The 20794-nt window shown below is 38.5% G+C and overlaps 1 protein-coding gene across 1 annotated transcript; it reads left to right on the forward strand.

Moving 5' to 3' along the window:
- The first annotated feature begins 439 nt into the window (after positions 1-439).
- On the forward strand, positions 440-17669 carry GPNMB (glycoprotein nmb). The gene is made up of 12 exons (XM_062567806.1): positions 440-509; positions 5244-5393; positions 6195-6338; positions 7890-8063; positions 9162-9320; positions 9728-10036; positions 10962-10976; positions 11009-11131; positions 11769-11871; positions 12808-13013; positions 15445-15532; positions 16343-17669. Exons 1-12 carry the CDS (start codon positions 440-442, stop codon positions 16494-16496), a joined length of 1695 nt encoding a protein of 564 aa, XP_062423790.1. The 3' UTR covers positions 16497-17669.
- The last annotated feature ends 3125 nt before the right edge of the window (positions 17670-20794 follow it).

Here is a 20794-nt window from a genome sequence, read left to right on the forward strand (position 1 = left end):
AATTAAATGCAATAAGCTGTTGCAGTAATAGTTGCAAATCAGTCTGAAGTGAGAGTTAATTTGGATTTCTGGAAAGAAATGGCTCTAATTTAAAAACAAATAAGATCAAAAATTGATCATAGTGCAAAACTAGTATAAAAATTCCTTCAAGGTAAATGGTGTGGCTCTAAACAGGTCTTTCAGAAATCCCAGGGAATGCTGAAAGCAAGGGGAGTGAGTCATAAGCACATGAGCTGAAAGAAGCTGAAGACAAAATCATGCATCTCTGCTTAATTCCATCACATGATGAGTCCTGGGGCCCTTCATTTAATCAGAGAGCAGAGCAGCAGAGAAACTTTATTCTCACTTCTCAGCAGAGACTGAAGGAGTTACTGTGTGGAAGAACTGGGCATTCTTTGCTCCTTTGCGCAGGCTGAACTGACGCACAGTCTCTCACACCATGAGCAGAGTTTGCCACCACCTCGGATTCCTGCTCCTGGCTGAAGCGGTTCTCTGTACTGCTGCCATATGTGAGTGTTTCACTGCTTTCTTCCTCCTCTACATCTACAGACTCAACATCTTGAGACAGCACTGTAAAAACAATGTTGCTACTGCAAAGTGCAGCAGTTGCTGTAGCTATGCTTGGGAAATGGTAGGCAGCAGCTAGCTGTCTGCAGCTCCATCAAGGGGTTACCTGGGTCTGGGTAGAAATGTCACTTGAGCTATCTATTTCCTGTGCTCCACAGATACACAGGGAGCTGACTGGAGCTAAGCCTTGGCTTATTTCCTCAAATTTCCAGCAAGCTTTCCCCAGCTAAAGCACAGTAAAAAAAAGGCAGAGGTAGAATGGACTTCTTGTAATTTGCTCAGCTCAGCTGTGGCTAGGAGAGACTAGGTTAGAGGCAGCATTCCCAGCTGGGACACCTTTGCCTTTGAATGCGAAACCTCAAGAAGTCCAGTCAGGGAATTAGTTCTTCAAGCTGTGGTGGGCAGGCACAGAGCTCGTCCTCATCTTCCAGGACTCCCAACTTGACTCAGTCTCGGTTGACTCACTGACCTTGGGGCTACAAATTCAGAAATGGGAACTGAGCCTCAAGTTCCAGGATCTCCAAGAAGAAACTGAAAACCTTAAAAGTTGAGGTCAGGCTCAATATCCATCTGGCCTTGTACCTGTCTCCAATGGGGAATAGTTATGAGTGTATAACAGGACAAGCTCCTAGCAGTATTTATCCCTGTGCTTTACATGAAGAAATATCATCCCTTTATGTGCTTAGAACCTGCCGGTTCCATTTGATTCTCCTTAGTTTTTGTATTTTGAGAAATAGTGAATAACTGCTTCTTCCTCCATGCTGTTCACGATTCTGTTTTTAGATTCTTCTCTATCACCTCTTCTCCAGGCTCAAGACTCAGTTATTTAGCTGTTTCTCATACAGAAACAATTCTACCCCTTTCTATCACCTTCACCACCTTTCTCTGTACTCTTTCAGCTGTTATATCCTTCCTGAGCTGCAGAGACCACAACAGCATACAGTATTCAAGATATGAACACACCTGGAATTATATGAAGTTATAATAACGTTTTTGTCTTTGTTCTCTATTTCTAACCTTTCCCTAGCTTTTCAATACTGCTGAGCACTGTACTGAAAAGCGTAAAGCTCCAAGATCTTATTTCTGAGGGGTAATAGCTAGTTTAGAGCCCCTCATTTTGTAAAGTTGGAGTTACATGTAACTATGCTGAACTTCATACTGTTCTATTGCCCCGTCATTGAGTCTTACACAATCTTCCTGTAATTCAGTCAATTCTCCCCTCTTCTGCTCTAAGTTGCTGTCTTCAGCAGACCAAATCACCCACTTTCCAGATTATTTATGATTTTTTAAAACCATTTCAACAACTGAGAAAACTGGCCATTTATTCATAACTTTTGGTTGATATATTTGAACTAATTAGTTATTCGTGTGAGATCCTTCATTCATAGCCCATGGTAACTTAGTTCCTTTATGTGCCCATAGCAAGGAATGTTGTCAAATGCCATCTGGAATTCAAGCAGACTCTATCAAACAGATCAGCTTTGTTCACATACTGTCTAGCTCCCTCAGAGAAACTCTAATATATTTGTTATGAATTAGAGCATTTTTCATTATATCACATTCATCTGCTAATTCTGTTCTTCACTGGTGCTTCTATCAGCTTGTCCAGTTTGGGCATCAGACTTTTTGTAGTCCTCTAAACCTTTCCTAAAACCCTTTTTTTAAATTGCCATCTCATTTGTCACATTTTGTTTCTTGGTCACTGAAGCAGTTTTAAGCAAGAGGTTACATGCTGTGATTAACAGCTTATTTACTTCATTCCTAATAAATTCCATACTATTAGAGCCACCTAATCTAGACAACTTTTTTCATTTTGTTGACTTGTTTTGTAACTTTTTGTGCCAACACTTCATTTTGTCAGAGATTCTCCATCACTGTTAGGAAAAATTCTAGCATAGAAATTGCCAATGCTTCTCCTTTGTGAACGCAGGTGCAAACTAATGTATTTTACTTTTGTGCCATTACTTTATCTTCCCTAAATACCTCTTCTGTATCTCCATCATCTGCTGGCCATACAGACTTTCTGGCAAGCTTTCCACTACTTTTGTGTTTGAAAAAAAGATTTTTTTTAATGTTTTTGAAAGTTGTTCCTCAAATTCTGTTTTGTCTTGCTTTATTATGTTTCTACATTTAACTTTACAGAGTTTACACTCTTCTTAGAATGTAAATGTCTCCTCAGCTTGGCTAAGAAGCCAAGCTTCTTAGTTTAGCTGAAAGTATATGACTTTTTAGTTTGGCCATAATATCATACTTTTTACTTCTAATAACTCTTCTATCTTCCTCTTCATTATGTCTTCTTTTTATTGCTGTTCTAACACTCTTTCTTTTGGTCTCTTGTGGCTAACACATTAGCCATGTGTGGCTAGAAATGCTGAACTTCTTTTCTGTTCCTTTTTCATCATAAACAAAACCAGAATGAGAAAGAAGAAAGTCAATTCAAGAATAAAGTCTTTTCTCCTATGATCACCTCACCAAAACTACTGTAACAATGATTTCCTCAGATTCTATTTTGCATCAAATTTATGTTGGTTATGACCAACATCTGTTTTTGAATGTTTTCCATTTTTAAAGAAGAAATACATTAAAGCCTTTTATTCTTTTAAACTCAGCAACTGAAAATTTTCAGTTGCATGTGTTAGAGAAGCTAGAGCTGAAATACTTGCCCAACTGAAAAAAATGCCTTTGTCTTGTTGTCCTGAAATTTGTGAACTGTTTTATACTTGATTGAATTAAACAAAGCACATCACAGAGGCAGACAAATGCCTTAGGAACTTACAATTTAGAAGTAGTGGCCACAGTTGTTACCAAAGCTGGACAAGAAAATGACTTTTGAATTCAAAAATCGTTACTCAAAATTAAAAATTAAAAGCTTTTAAAAAATTAAAAGTTTTCCAGCTCTTTTTGATGAACTGAGCATCTTGGAGTGGGAGGACATCATTGACTGAACCCATTGTTCTGATCTGACAAAATCAAAACATATTTATTTATTAAATGATTTTAAAGTAAAATCAGATAATGGGGAAAATTAGGAAAAAATAGGAAAAATCCCAAACCATTTAATTTCAAAAAGATCACATACTAATTTCTTGACATAAAGGCTAATCAAACTGATAATCCTTTGTGAAATATTTTTATAATCTTATCTTTTCTTTTTTTTCTGTGAAATATTTGTGAAAGACAGTGTTAACCAATTCTACTTCTGACCAAGACTAAAAATGATAGAGTACGTGACACAGGCCACTGAGTAATGTGTGTATCACAATGTCCATTGTAATGTTGTCCTTTGCTCATATCAATGTAGTACATCTTCAGGAAAGGCTTGATTTAAGCAGTTTAAGTGAGGAATCCCTCTAGGACAAAAGAGCATGGGAGTATATGTTTCCAAGTGCTAAATCTGTTCTTTTCCTCAGACCTTCCTGCTTTCAAGCCCCAAGGTACTTGAGAGAGAGCTTACAGCATCAGTTTGGACTGACTGTGAGAGATGGGCATTGGCCTGTCTGAAGGGATGTCTTTTCCTGCAGCCTGGACCAGTTATACTTGCTCTGTACCTTTTCCAAAACCTGGCGAACTTCCAACATAGCTGGTCATGCAATACCACATAGGGACATTCCCGTCTTTCTTACAGATCTCTATATTCTCCCTGAAATCATCTAGTTCTGCTGCGCTTCTATATACATCACAGAAGTGTCCAAAATCAGGTAACTTTAAAACAAAGACATGAAAAGTGGAAGAACTAACTAACTCCCTTGATGTTCTGACAGAAGGGCCACCCAGTGGCTATCTGATTGACGACAGAGCTGTGGAAAGCCTAAAGGCTTTAATGGAACTCTGCCCACAAGCCTACTTACAAACATATTTTTATGACATCCCACAGTGTTTAACATGTTCCTACCTGTTACTCGGTTATTTATTTTGCTTCTCATAATGAAGCTACTTTGTGACAGAGGCCTAAGGCCTCTCAAAGGCCTGGGAAAAGTTTGAGTCCATCATCTGTGTTAAAATGAGAAGAAAGACGTTATTAAAATTATTTAATCTCAGCAGTTTTAAAGTAATAGGCATGAAGCTAGTATCTTTGTGTTGTTATAATATAAACACATTAAATTTACTATTCAGCTCTACATTTCCTTTTCTGGAAATACTGGTTCATACTGGTTCAGACTACTCCCATCCAAACCACCAGCCAATTCACAAATGAAGCTTCAGTGGGTCAAAACTCACTCACTCCCTTTTGTGGCATAACTACCACAAAAGTACAACTTAGACACACAGTTAACCTATTGTTTCTTTAGTCACAGATTACCAGTCAGGCACAGAAGAGTTACCAATCAAGCAGCCTCTTTACGACTAGCCTGATTATTGCATGGTTATGTCCATTCTGTAAGAACACTTCCTCTGATATGGTAAAAATCTTGTAAAACTTTTATTCTTTCTCTGGAAAGCTTGGAATAGTGCAACTAGCGCAACTACAAATTGGTGACAGAATTTTCTTTATGTTGGTTATAGGCGATTTAAGTGCTTATAGCTGTGAAGATAAAGTTCCATAATTTTCCTCTGGTGAAGAGTTTTCTAATCAGTGCAAGAACACCATCACAAGTAGGCTGTTCAGCACAATTACATCCTGACAGAGTAACAGGGAATGTATTATGACATTATATGTTCTTTTTTTTTCTATCAAGGGTTTCAAGATGTGCTGAACCAAGAAAGAACTTCTCCGGTTACATCCTATAAGAAGCTACATGGCTGGTCTAGTGATCAAAATGAATGGAATGAAAAACTTTATCCTTTCTGGGAAGAAGGAGATCCCAGATGGAAGGACTGCTGGAAAGGTAAGTTGCACATAAACAATTCAAACAATTCAATACAGTAATTCAAATAAATTTGAAAAAATTGGCCAGGAAATCCACCTCATCAAAGAGTGCAGGTACTGTAGTGCTATTTCACACATGCCATATCCAGAGCTGCTGCAAGCAGCTATTTAGAGACTACTCAGAGCTACTTAGAGACTATTGGCTTGGCTACTACTATTTGTACATTGTCTGAGGAAGCATACTAGTGAATTGTTAACAGTATATGCTTTCCCAAAACTCAGTGTTGGAAATTAATGTCAGAAATTAATATGTATTAAGAGGTATGGATAGGCAGTGCTCTAGGATTATATTCTTTCTTTTTTTTTTCTTCCCTGGAAACATACATGCACCAGGGGACATGCAGCTTCAACATCTACTCTAGGGTATTGTGGACTTCAGTTTAACAACATCAGTGAAGACCCAGCTTATCATCCTATCATCACCTTGTCTGAGCTGAGGTCTAAAGGTTGTATCCCTGGAGAGAAATAAAAGTATTCTCCTTTGGAATATATTGACCATAGGTAAAAATCTGATTCTCAGCCGTAAGGAGGAAATAAATGGCAGGTCAGTAAGTGATTTTGGTTGAGATGATGAATCCCTCCAACTGTTGGGATAAGCTGGGATTTTGAGATGGGTGCAAGTCATTTAGGAGCACAAATCCTACTGGAAATAAAGGAACTGTTAATAAAAGATTTTAAATGTAAATAGTGCATAGTTGAAGGTAACTGCTGCTCTGGTGCATCCTTTACTGCAGTGAAGACTCAGTTTTATTTTCTACAGGAGGAAAGGTGACAGCCAAGTTGGTCACTGATAGCCCAGCTCTGGTAGGATCCAACGTGACCTTTGTTGTGACTCTGCAGTTTCCCAAGTGCCAGAGAGAAGATAATGATGGCAACATAATATACGAGAGAAATTGTACCCAGGGTAGGTAATGGTAATCTCCACGTACTGTCCAGGTAGCTCACTGCTGTTCTGGTGTGAGTGTCATAAATCTTCTAAATTTTCAGAAGCACAACCTGTAACCAAAAGTTATGTTGCTTTTAACTGATAATTACACCAGTGTTCAGCCTGTGTCATGCCACTTTTCTTCTTCAGAATATCACTCTACTATTTTTACACTTCTGCATCTGCTATATATAATGGCCAGACACTTTAAGGAAATCTGTCTTTACTATAAAATTAGCTTTCCAAAATATTGACTTCAATCTGGCTTTCTGAAAATACTGTTACTTGCGACAGGACAAAAAGCAATGGGCACAAACTTTTAAATACAGGAAGTTCCTGTGTTTGAATACGAGGAAGAACTTCTTTACTGTGAGAGTGACAGAGCACTGGAACAGGTTGCCCAGAGAGGTTGTGGAGTCTCCTCTAGAGATATCCAAAACCCGTCTGGATGCAATTCTGTCTAACATGCTCTAGGTGACGGTGCTTGAGCAGGGGGGTTGGACTAGGTGATCTCCAGAGGTCCCTTCCAACCTCAAGCATTCTGTGATTCAAATTACTGCTTTTCAGCTCACTCACAAGGTTGCCCAATCCTTAGATGAAGACAGGTTCAACTGATCACTCAGTCACACTGTTTTCTTCCAAATTTATAAAACTGACAGCTTATGCAACTGAGACTTTTTTTTCAATTAAGTATTGTAGAATCACTAACAATCATCTGTGTCCTGAAAACCCTCAAGGAAGAGTAAATTTCACATTCCCATATTTCAAGAATAAAAAGTAACCAGGAGAATATTACCATTTAAAAACAAGCAGTCTTTTCACCAGAGCATCACCTTTTTTTGATCATCTTTACTTACCACAAGGAGCAAAAAGTATCACAGTTCTGATGTTTGAAGTTACTGGATCTTGAGTGAAACAGGCTGTCGTACTGTTCTTCCTCTGAATTCATATATGTTCAACAAATGTTTCTACTGATCAAAGTAATTTCCATCTTAAGGGACATCAACAAAGACTTTTTTCAGCATAAGTTCTACTTTTTCCACCATATAATGTCTCAATAACTGCTGATACCCATTCTCCAATTAATGTTCATTTTACTGTTTGGGGAGAAACTATTTTTACTATTCAGAACAGCACTGTAGTTGTCGTGTAACTTACTTAGAAGTGCCACAGAAATGTTTTCTGATAAAACAAAACAAACCACTTCCTCCCAGTGCTTCCACAGATGATTTTTCTACTTAAATATTTAAATTTTTCTTGCTGAATGTCAGGGCAGCTCCACTGGCTCCAGTGAAATAGTAGTATCCTCTGCAGCTGACAGCAGGTTTGGGGCAAGTGACTTTAAACTATGTCTAAAAAAAGCAAACAAAACACAATCTCAGAAGAACTAAATGTCAGTCTAAAACCAGCCCACTTACCCTGTTGTTTAAGGGCAATAACTTTGCTGTGACCTAGGACGTCTGCATTCTGTTCCCTGGTTTACCATACATTGCACAACTGACCAGGAAGATGTCCTATTTCTACATGTAGATACTCCAGCTTTGCAGGATCAGTATGTGTACAACTGGACTAAATGGATCAACAGCTGTGGCTGGGAAAACTGCACAAGAAACCAGAGCCATAACGTATTCCCAGACGGGAGACCTTTCCCTCATCATCCTGACTGGAAGAGGAGGAACTTTGTCTATCTGTTTCATACATTTGGTTAGTACTGCAAAACACATCTTGGTTTGGATGATGCTGCAAAACTTGTGTTTATTTTGTATATTAACTCATTTTTCTAGTATCTTTCATTAAAAGTTCTTAAAAGGTATTCCACAGTTCTTGAGTGAGAATCCTGAATTCATTCAGAGCTTTTCAGAGAGGGAATCAGCTGCTCTATTATCTTCTGCCAGATTTGGAAATCATGTATTACCAGGAAATTTTCTTTAAGATTATGCATTCAGAGAACTACAACCATAGAAAATTAATTTCCTTTCAGCAGTGCTCAAGATAGTTTTCTAGGAAAACAGAGAGCCTGAGCAGGGTTGACCAGCTGCTACTACTTCAGATTCTTGAACTTAGACCACAGAGCTGTGTATCTGTAGATTAGTTTAATGGTACAGTCCTCCTTTACTCTGAAAACTGCCACTGACTGTGGTACTGTTCTAGTCACGGATGATTGGGTTTAGCGTTTTCAGCTTCAGAGTGTGTAATGGTTGGGCTATTTCTGACATTGGCTACATGCTAAATCTTAATATCCTAATTTAGCTTGACAACATCCATATAAGCAGCCACAATAATAATAATGCTCTCAATTTTAAACAAAACTGATACTATTTACCTACCTCAATCAGCTATTACGAATATAAATAAGTACATGTATACAAAGGGTTCTGCTGAATGAAGAAAGAAGCATTATTCCTTCTTGCTACACTGAAGCCATACAGATACAAGTTAATTTAAAATGCCTAAGAGGCAATGCTCTAAGAGGTAATTACCTAAGAGGTAATACATAATCCTGATAATGTAATGTAATTGCTTTGAAAAGACGTAGGTGCCTTGCAAATGCCTTTTCTTAGATCAATGAAATTTGGAACATCTTTCTGACACCTTTGAAAAAAACACAGGAATAATGGGAGTAACCACATTGTGTAAGCACTCAGTGCTCCCAAAGAACCTGTCAGATAACTGAAAGACTGTTCTAAACTTGTATTATGATTTACACAGTCCAAGATTCACAGAGATATTGGTTATCTTAGAACATTTTCCTGTAGCTAGCCTTAAGGGTAAAACACTTTATAAGTTCATGTTCTGTTTCAGGTCAGTACTACCAAAAAACTGGACGCTTTTCAACAACTGTTTCAGTCAACACAGCAAATATCACTCTTGGCAAACACGTAATGGAGGTATCCATTTACAGAAGAGGGCACTCAACGCATGTTCCAATTGCAAGAGCAAGTAGCATTTATGTTGTAACAGGTGAGTGTCCTGAAATTAACTGTAATAAAATACTGGAGCGATTTGTTGTGCAGGTGTTTCAAGAATTTAACATGAGCACTACCCAGGATGAAAAGAAGACATTGGCCCAAAACAAGTTTTAATATGGATGTGAAATCTCTGGTAAATTGCCTTGAATAACATAATTTACCTTTGTATCTACCTCAGTTGTAGCACTTCTACTTCGTGATGCTTGTGATTCATTGTATGTTCCCATACATCTCTATGTAATTATTTCCTATTGACACTCACTCAGTAAACTGAATTAAAGTAGAAAACCACGTTAAAGATATTAATGTCTTACATTCTGACTGTGGTTATTCAGGAAATTTGAAGCTGTTTGCAGACAGATATGCTTGCCTTAATTGTTTTCTTCCTTTTTCTGGCAGACAAAATTCCATTATTTGTGAACATGTCCCAGAAAAATGACCGCAACATCTCAGACTCTATTTTTATCAAAGACTCACCAATCACATTTGATGTGAAGATCCATGATCCCAGTTCCTATCTTAATAATTCTGTCATCTCCTACAAGTGGGACTTTGGAGATGGAAGCGGCTTATTTGTATCAAGCAGCTCCATTACCCTTCACACTTATGCTCTACAAGGAAACTTCTCTCTGAATTTAACTGTCCAAGCTATTATACCTGTGCCTTGCAAGCCAGTAACACCCACTCCTCCACTGCCAACCTCAGCAGGTAAGAGTTAATCACTCGGCCTTAATATAGAATCAAAAGTAATGTTTTAAAAAAATTCAGAATTTAGAGGTTTAAGTATATATCTTCAAAATTTGTATGCCATCAAAGAAAGAGCTGCAGAACTCTGCAGACCCTCTATAAATGTAGTTTAGAGACAGAATCAATAAACACATAGGCATCAGTTACACATTTAAGAACCTGATTCTCATTTACACTAAATCAAATTCTACCACAACAATGATAGCATAATAGTGTCCTCAGGTCATTCCTTTTTAGACCTTTTACCATGCACAATCAAATGGTTTTAGTCTTGCCTATTCAGGGACATTTTCAGAAGTAAGTTTTAAATTTAAACTAAAAAAGAGGTATTTCACAATAGCTGCCTGCATGAATACTCTTAGAGCTAGTTCCTTCCTGGTTTTCAGTAACTGATATTTTTCAAATTTCAGAATTTTAATATGTGCTTTTAATAAAATGTTAAACGAGAATGAAAAAGGAAAGACATAACTTTCATCACTTCTCCTCTTCCTTTTTCAAATAACACTAATGTAGAGCAATAGAAAAATACGTAGTTTTAAAAAGAGCATTTTAAAGCTTTTATTGGCATTTGGATTTATTCTGTAATTGATCTAGGAATTTTAAATATGTTATAATTATACCAAACTTTGTAGTCTCACTTTTATTTCTTAGAGACAAGTGAATAACATGGTTGCTTTTGGAGTGAGGTTATACAGGCCAAAGAATCTGAAATCCCAGCCACTCTTAGGTTCTACAGGGCAGCAGAGCACACGTGTTTTCTTTAAGCTTCTACCGTGATCCTATACAGATAAGCGTGTTACTGCATAGCTGTAGAACAAAATAACTAATGACATATACAATGAAAGCTGTTGAAAGTCATGGCCATGTTCAGAATACCGCTAAGTAGAGCTTGTTCTAAGCTGTGTATCTATTTTTCCCTGCCCAACCCAACAGTAACTATTGAACTATCTTCTAATCCAGACTCTTCCACCACTGTCAAGACAACGGAAGACAATCCTGATGAAGGCTGCCATATTTACAGATACGGATATTACAGAACCAATATCTCTATTGTAGGTAAGGACCTGAGTCAATACCTCATCAGAGAAGTGGGGTAATAATGTAATACATGTATGGCTGAGAAAATATTTATTTAGCCCCTCTTTTATCTAATGTGTGATCTTTTAAAGGCTGACATTTTAAAAGGTTAACGTACAGCTATTATACACTCTTCCAGGACCCAGTAGCAGAGGTTATGGTGCCTTGGTTCCAGATATGAGTCCAGACTCTTGCCATGCCTGCTCCTCTGCTAGGGTAATAGCTGACAAGAATATGAGCCATATCATTCTTTTCTATACCATTAGCTTCAGAAACTGGCACACCTGGAACACACTGGCCTGAGAGGTCACATAAGGTTGAGTTGACCTTGGTATGCACAGAAGTCTTGTTTAGCAGGAGACAGAGGTAATCAGGCAGAGGTATTTTTTTTTAAAGAAAAAGAAAAGGAAGAAGAAGAGCAGAACAGAAGGGAACAACTTCATAAGAAAAGCATTGGAACATTTCTGTTTTCAAACCCTTCAAGAGGAGTACTAAGGGAGAAAGATTATGGAAAACAAAACCTGAGCTGAACATCAGCCAGACACTTGAGGTTCTGTACACAAACACTTCAGAGCTTATCATATGTCCTACCCTTGACATCTGTTTCCTCTTCTAGAGGGAATCCTTGAGGTAAATATCATTCAGATGACAAACATCCAGATGACAGAAAGTCAAGCTGAAAACTCACTGGTTGACTTTGTTGTTACCTGCCAAGGGAGGTAAGTCTGTAAATGAAACTGCCAATTGTTTTAAAAATAGTTAGGTGCTGGAATGCTGTTTGCACTTAGATGCAGTTGCATGAACAAAAGCTGGGAACTTCAGTATTTTTATTTCTTCACTGAAACTACAGATAACGCAAGTCTCACTTGTAAACTATATCAATAGAGGTTACTGCTAGACTCTTACGATTTAGAACAAATGCCATTCCTAAGTAAAAATAAGAGAACTAGGTAAGTGGGTAGAAGATATTTTATATTTTCTCGGTAAAAACAGCACTCACTGTAAAACGGGAAGCAGTCTACTGAAATTGGAAGGAAACTTTCTTTCTAGCCATGATTTTTTGATGTTTAAAGTAAATGGGTGTGTCCAAGCAATTCCTCGGGTAGGAAAACATTTCATTAATATTCCTACCTCCTAGAAGGGGATTTGAATTAAGAGGACTGAGAGGTACAACAATTACCTGGATAATGCAACTGGAAAACAATTAATGTTTCTAAAATTAGCATGCCAATTTTACTGCACATACTACTAAGCATAAGAATGTGTATTCCTTTCATGACAACATATTTTAAAGGTAACAGACTTTATTAACTAACTGATTTACGGTAGGCAGCTGTAATCACCATAAAGTGTTAAATTATAAGTGAAGTAAGATGATTTTATGGAAGATGTTATATATATATATATATAAAATCTCTGTACATCTAAAATAAGTACGTATGTATTTACGTTATTATTATGTAAAAATTATTATGTAAAAATTATTATGTAAAAAAAATTATTATGTAAAAAAAATTATTATGTAAAAAAAAATATTATGTAAAAAATACAGAAAAATATTAACAGAATATAAAACTGGGGCATCAGTGCAAAGTGTCTATAAATTGAGCTAACAGGACTCCACACATACAAGGTGCTCTCTCTTCCCATCCCAGCCTTCCTACGGATGTTTGTACAGTAGTTTCTGATCCTACATGCCAGATGTCTCAGAGTGTGGTATGTGACCCCATCCCCATCACTGACAAATGCCTTCTCACCATACGGAGAGCTTTTGATGAACCTGGAACATACTGTATAAATATCACCTTGGGAGATGATACAAGTCAAGCCCTTGCAAGTGCACTTATATCTGTAAACGGAGGTGAGTTTGCACAGAGCAGGTGTGGATGGTCTGCCAATAGCTTCTCCTTGTGGTCATTTCCCTGGGAAGAGTGTAAGATCACAGGAACATATATGTGGGTTTGAGTATGCTTACAGGCCTCAGCTGAGACTGTGCCAGATTTTGTGAGTCCACACAAAGATAACAGGTGATCCTTTCTCTATGGGAATTTTTGATGTTAGAACTTCTTTTGGTTTATGTGCATGTTCTAATGAGTATGGTAATTATACAAACCCTTCAATATCAAAGAATATGAATAATTGTTAAGCTGTAATATATTTTCCTACAGAACAGCTCTGTGGGGCAGAAAGGTAGGTGGGGGAAATGCCAGCTTGCCCACTTCACACACAGAGAACTCAAATACAGAGAAACTAAGAGAGAAATTGAACTCACTAGAGACAGAATCAAAGTCTACAGCTGAGCTGACTGTCTTGGGCCCTCTTTATAACCCACTGATCTTGACCTGGTCTCTTATTTCTACATTAGTAGACGAATCAGGTTCTGGAAAGGCCTATGTCATTCAATGACTGCAAAGTGTGTGCAGGGTGACTATTTTAGAAGAGTAGAATGCTTAGAATGAATGGTCAGATGAATCTCTCTGTGTCTTGCTCATGATTATCCAAGTAGTCTTTGACAGATTCAGTGAGAATCCTAACTGATCATACTGTTCCTCTGTTTCCACTCCATTGCCTACTATCCTCCTTCTTCAATATCCTGGTGACTGTACTGCATTCTTGAATCATCATCAGTCCAGAAACTGACCCTTTGTAGCCATTTACTACAGCATTTTCAAGTAATTTTACTAAATCTAGGCATAAACTTAACAGTACCTAACTCAATCCATGACAACTATGGCACTCTACCCAACCTGTAAGTGTGTGTAGGCTCCTGAAAATGCAAATAAGCATCTAGTAGGATTTCTCAAAATTGTATTCACAGAAATTAACTTTAGCCCAACAAGGTTGGTCTCCCTAAGTGTTTGCCAGGAGTAAAGCTAAACTGTAGTTTGGGGCTTCCACTATAACCAAAGAATTAGAATCTAAGAGAGGTTGCTGCTATGAATTCTACAGAAACTATTTTAGCATTTGTAATCATCTCCTATGTATCATTATTCTTCATTCATTTCAATTGAAAGAAAGCATTTATGAACTTCTGAAAATCCCATCATCTGGTGCCTGAGTATACTAAACATCTGGCATTTGAAGTTTGGCACACTGTGCCTGGGTTATGTGGGCACTGTACAAAACATCAATTCTTAGTCTGTTTAAACTGCTGTTGAAGAGGCTGCACTCCTATGATGTATACCTGTCCCATATGCGTGTGGTGTTTTGCAAACTCTTTCAAGGACCTACATGATTTATAAAATAATGTAAATCCATAGAGTATCAACAAAAATACTTGTAAACTAGGACTGATGTCAGGCCTTCACAAAAATTGTATCAACAAACTGAAAAATGCATGAGGCACATGTACCAAGTAAATGGTAAACCCAAGCGTGATGTCTTGATCTGGAAAGGTAAATCAATATGTATTTCTAGGTTACTTCATTACATAAACACTATTAACATGAGGACCAAGAATGGGTCTCTGTGTCAATAACATCAATAAATGGATTGATGTAGAGCCTGTGGGCTGTAAAATTAAGATATTTAACACAAATCAAGAAAACACTTGTATTGATTTGGCCTCCTCTTCCCTCAGTTAAGACGGAATTAGGAGTAGGTATGAGTGAAATGGTCAATGACAAACCAGAATGCAAGGTTCAATGACAAGTAGAGTCTAGAGTTGACTTCCCACAATGAGAATGTTACAAAAGTAGAGCCCTCAGCTCTTTAAAGGAACAATGCAAACAAACCCTGGGTCCATTAGGCACTCAGCCATGCTTAACCATGTTAGGATGTGAGGCTAAAACAAACTGAAATGCTTTAGACATTTCTTTTTTTCATTCCTTCTTTCCTTCCCCTAGCTGTCATCCCTAAGACAGTAAACTGATGGTTAATTCTTATATTACACCTTATAAAGAGATTATGTATTTTATACTCTCAGTATAAGTGGTCCCCTAGCATAGCAATTGGGCAAGGAGCAAATTAGCTCCATCTTGTGGGGTGCCTACAAGACCCTCTGTTCCCTTCCATACTAAAAGGGCAACGGTATTTTTCGGTTGCACAGCTCATATGTAAAACGGCCAAAGCCCAACTCACAATCTGGTGACACCGAGAATTAAACTGATCAGGCTGTGAAAGCACCACTTTCTGCCAAAGGTACTGACCTCTAGTGCTTAGCATGTTTGACATACTAAGTGTACTTCAGCTGGTAAAGCAATCTGATTAAAAATTACATTTTCTTTGGAAAAATCCATCTTACTGTAAATATGAGGGTAATCTTATAATCAAACCTACTTTTTGAAATCTAGGATCATCCTCAGGAGCAACAGAAGGCATCTTTATCTTCCTTGGTTTGCTGGCAGTGTTTGTCATCATTGTGGCTTTTGTCCTTTACAAGTAAGTTGCTGGCTTCTAGATCAGTAATAGTTCAGGGAACTGACAAAAATATTAATTTAAATTAACAAAACCAACAACTTGAATTTGCTTTAGCTATATTTTTGTTTCTTTTGTATTGCTGTTCACAAACATCTTGGCAAACATAAAAATGAATTTACTACTTTAAGCCATAAAACCATCAAAAATATAAAAATATTTTTAAAAAAATCATAGAAGACTATATTTTGTGTTTGTAATCACAAATAGTAATACTATAAAGTCAGGAACTGCATTCAGCCAGTAACCAAACTCCAGCTGCATTAGGTGATTTACGTACACAATCAAAGCTAACCAACAGAAATTTAATTTAGCTTTAGAACTCTAACAAGCAGTGTTTGAGAATGACTGACAGACCGAATATTAATCATCAAAATTCTTCATTAAATAACTGACAAATAAATTCACTGGGGAAATGGCACTGAGCATGCAGGAAAGTAGTTAACTGAAGCATATGCTATTGCAGTATTAGCTTGGATGTTTCTCACCAGACTTTAAGGGCACACTGAGGCTCCTCAGTCAAAAGAACGCTCTGTGGTGAGAAAGAAAACACCTCCACAGAGCAACACAGCCTTCTCGTTACGCAGGGCTTCTGCTTACCCAGGCCACAACTAATCTGAGGCAGTTATTGTTGTATGGGATTGAAGGGAGGGAAGGAGAAGAAAGAACGTATATTATGAATATATTATTAATTCTCGTAAGTACTGGTTACATGCTAAGTATGGACCATCATTTAAATGCCTTTCAGCAACTAACTATACATGTTCCTTGCAGGAGATACAAACAATACAAACCTATTGAGAGAAGTCCAGGACGAGCAGAGAATCAGGAGGGATTTAATGCTTACTTCAGCAATTTCAAAGCCATTTTCTTCTCTACAAGCAACGAGAAAGATCCTCTGCTGAAAAGCAAGCCAGGCATTGTTTAAATCTTTAGTCTAATATTTACTATAAGATTAAGTACAGGATTCATATCTGAACTGTACTTTGGGGTTTTTTTTTCTTATTAAAACAAGGGGGTAAGGTGAAAACACATATAGATTGGTTGATAATTTGGGGGCTTGGTGCAATTAGAAATATGAAGTAGTCCTTCTTAGAAAAGAGTGAGGTAGTTCTGAGCACCTGTCGTTCTTGCTTGTGATCTAGGATACACTCTACTGAATAATTAAAACTCCCATTCTTATCTGAGTTTTCTTAACTCTAGGCTAATTACTTGTAAAATTAATCAGCTCTGTAACCCAGAGGAAAAAAAGATTAGGGTTTTTGTTGTTGCTTTTTTTTAACTTGTAAATATTAAGTCTTAAATATACAGTCCAGTGTAGCTGCTTACTGCTCTGGCAGGACACATGCCTTTGCTAGGAAGAAAGATATGGGGGGAAGGCACAGATTATGTCTGTGGAATGAAACATTGCCATGATATATTTCTAGGCATTGGCACTCAACCACTTAAACTACTACAGTTAGGAAGGTCCTAACACAGTCTTCCCCCAGGCCAGCTAGCTCCCCACATGAAGCAACTCCCAAATTGGGAACTACTAGAGGTGCTATTCCCAATAGGCAGTTTGGCAGCAGCCACACAGCTTTGCAGGGTGATGGAGTATAACAGTATGGATGTAACTCATTACATGGCAGTCGGCCTCAGCGCCAGAACACTGGTCTGGACACCTTTAGTTTGGACTGCAGACGTTGCTATGGGGAGCAATGTACGAGCCTCATTATAATCTGGATCACAGACACCGGAACAACAGACTGACAAGATCCACCAAAGTGGCGCTCTCCAGCCTAAAATTTTAGTCCCACATAAAATTTTTAGATATGATTGCTTATGGTGACTTTGTTTCCTGTTGTTTCCACTGGACAGGAGACACTGGATTGGCACCAGAACTTCCCAGAGGGCAAATATATATTCCAGGGACAAGGGTAAGCAGAATAAGAGTCCCAACAGAAAAGTGTTAGCATTTGACTCCCAGAGCACAGTGTGTTTTTTCCCTTCTCTTGCCATTCATCTCATTTTGTAAAGAGACACCGTTTTCTGCCTGTTCCTCCAGCCCCTCTCACTTTGACTGCTTACTCAAATAAACGAAAGTCCCATGGTAAATAAAGCAATATGCTCCAGTTTCTGGTTTTTTTGCATGATACAGCTTAGAAACTTTAAAAGCATCGAAAATTGGTGCATCTTTGCTTGTTAGTGTAGTTACAGCTTTGTGTTAACAAAACTCATTTTTAGGTCTTCTAGCCATACAGTCTCATAATCTGGTACTGTTGGTCTTTAATAGTGGAAGACTAGAGGCAAATTGCTGAAGGTTGAATCACTGGATGATAAGAAAAAAGGAGAGTCTCTTTTTTTGTGGAAGGGAAGACTTTGTTACAAAGGTTCACTGAGATGAGAAAACAGACCAAAATGCTTTAAATGGTCTATTTTCCATAGGAGTCTTGCTGCTAATATTAAAGTTAATAATCAAAATGAAATTAACTTGGAAGCTGGGGAAATGACTTCATATAACCCGTTTCTAAACACTGACTCCATTGAAGAGCTGTATTCCAACATATTTAGCTTATTTACTGTAACTTGAAACTTGAGACTGATATATACTTTTGTCAGCTAATGAGAAGATATTTAAGCATAAATTCATTTTACTGATATCTTAGTAGACCTGTCAAATGATCTCCATTTGCAATCTGAATGTAGTCTTCACTACCACCTCCCTAGCGTGCATGGAGACCTTTAAATAGCTTGAAAATATGAGAAGTTCAGATTGTGACATACCTGTGAGATTAATTCTTCAGTTATAAAACTCAATAGCCTCATTTCTTCTTTTGTTTCTAGGTTCTTTAATTCTTTTGTGGCCATTTCAGATACATATTTTTAAAAGCACCACACTAGCCATTGTTCTGTCTTCTTTATACATCATATCCCTGTTCATCCTATTATCTAACCATGACTGGGCATCTAAAACTATTCTCTGACTGAAACATAAAACACATTTTCCTGCAGAAATTATTATCTGAATTTTATGGCTTAAGTTATCAGTCAGACTGATGATAGGACGGAGAGTAGTTCGCATGACATGGATGATAGCAGGGTAGTGTACACGTTGCTCTGGCTTGAGGCATGATGGGAATTTAGTCAAAAGCGTAAGAAGCCTGTAATGCAGTACAAAAAAAGCAGATAAACTGCAGCTGTAATGCTTAGGATCAACGATGATGCAGGCTATCACCGACTATAGGCTATATGCAGAAAGCATCTTGTTTCAGCACAACACTACTTATTAAACAGAAGCACAGAGATATCTTATGCTATTGTATAGAAACTAGCTTTGACACCGTCTCCAATAACACCCTCCTAGAGAAGTTCAGGAAGTGTGGGTTAGACAAGTGGACAGTGAGGTGGATTGAGAACTGGCTGAAAGGCAGAGCTCAGAGGGTCGTCATCAGTGGTGTGAAGTCCAGCTGGAGGCCTGTGGCCAGTGGCATCCCCCAGGGCTCAGTACCGGGTCCCATCCTGTTCAGCCTCATCAGTGACCTGGATGAGGGGACAGAGTGCCTCCTCAGCAAGTTTGCTGATGATACCAAGCTGGGAGGAGTGGCTGATACAGCTGAGGGCTGTGCTGCCATTCAGAGAGACCTGGACAGGCTGGAGAGCTGGGCAGAGAGGAACCTCCTGAGGTTCAACAAGGGCAAGTGCAGGGTCCTGCACCTAGGTAGAAATAACCCTAGGCACCAGTACAAGCTGGGGGCTGACCTTCTGGAGAGCAGCTCTGCAGAGAAGGACCTGGGAGTGCTGGTGGATTACAAGTTGACCAGGAGCCAGCAATGTGCCCTTGTGGCCAAGAAGGCAAACGGTTTCCTGGGATGCATTGGGAAGAGTGTTGCTGGCGGGTCGAGGGAGGTGATCCTGCCTCTCTACTCAGCCCTGGGAGGGGGGCCTCATCTCGACTACTGTGTCCAGTTCTGGCCTCCCCACTACAAGAGAGACATGGAGCTACTGGAGAGAGTCCAGCGTAGGGCTACAAAGATGATCAAAGGGCTGGAACATCTGCCCTATGAGGAATGGCTGCGAGAGCTGGGCCTCTTCAGCCTGGGGAAGAGAAGACTGAGGGGGGATCTTACCATGGTGTATAAGTACCTGAAGGGAAGGTGCCAAGGGGACGGGGACAAACTCTTTTCAGTTGTCCCGTGTGACATGACAAGAGGCAATGGGCAGAAATTGAAGCACAGGCAGTTCCGCCCGAACGTGAGCGGGAATTTCTTCCCTGTGAGAGTGACGGAGCACTGGAACAGGTTGCCCAGAGAGGTTGTGGAGTCTCCTTCTCTGGAGATCTTCAAGGCCCGCCTGGATGCAACCCTGTCTAACATGCTCTAGGTGACCCTGCTTGAGCAGGGAGGTTGGAGTAGATGATCTCCAGAGGCACCTTCCAACCTTACTGATTCTATGATTCTATGATTCATCCATACTTTAAGGGTTTTTTTTTTTAATCCTTCATCCTAAGAATACAGAATAGCTTATATTATCTTCCTTTAAATGTCATATTAGAATATTTACAATTTGATTATGCCTTTCCAGATTTAACTTCCAATTCACACATCTCCGGTTTTACAGAATGTAATCTGACTTTTGTATTGACATATAAACTATCTATCTAACGATTTTAAAGAATATGCTCCCTTTGTCTCAGAAAGAGACACAGTTAAATGAGCAACTTGATGAGTGAGTAGCCCAGTTACTGATCAGAACAGCATCGACCTCCAGACAAAAGAAATGGTGGTTAGGTTTTGTTCACTTACATGTATCTGGCATTTACTGTTAGCCTAGCTCCCAGCTTCTGCAGTCTCCTTTAAAATGTACTTAGAACAATGGCACTACTAACCTGAGAAGCAAGACTTTCTCAATAACCTTATGACAGCTGTGGCACCCAATTCCTGAACAGATTAGGATAAAAATGAACTTTATGGCCTTCAAGGAAACAGCAGCTTACAAACAACAGATTTGTGAATGTATTTCAGCTGCTGTTACAAGACAGCTAGGTTTCAGGGAGCCCCTTTGAAAAAATATCAACAAAGAATAATATCAAACATAAATGCACATCATCTTTAGACACAACATCTTTTGAAACATGTCATCAAGAGAAACAGAAACATCAATTAGGTACAAGTCTGCTGAGAAATGTCTTACCAAACTGAAGTATTATTTCCAACAGCTTGTTCTGTTCCTCTTTTTGAACATTCA

Source organism: Rhea pennata, chromosome 2 (genome assembly GCF_028389875.1).
Source record: "Rhea pennata isolate bPtePen1 chromosome 2, bPtePen1.pri, whole genome shotgun sequence".
In the NCBI taxonomy this organism is placed as follows: Eukaryota; Metazoa; Chordata; class Aves; order Rheiformes; family Rheidae; genus Rhea; species Rhea pennata.

Bases quoted from the DNA above. Each gene is read 5' to 3' on its own strand.
- GPNMB (XM_062567806.1), top strand. From the start codon at position 440: ATGAGCAGAGTTTGCCACCACCTCGGATTCCTGCTCCTGGCTGAAGCG. The intron at 11,132-11,768 runs GTAAGGACCTGA...TTCCTCTTCTAG, and splicing joins AACCAATATCTCTATTGTAG to AGGGAATCCTTGAGGTAAAT. The intron at 13,014-15,444 runs GTGAGTTTGCAC...TTTGAAATCTAG, and splicing joins ACTTATATCTGTAAACGGAG to GATCATCCTCAGGAGCAACA.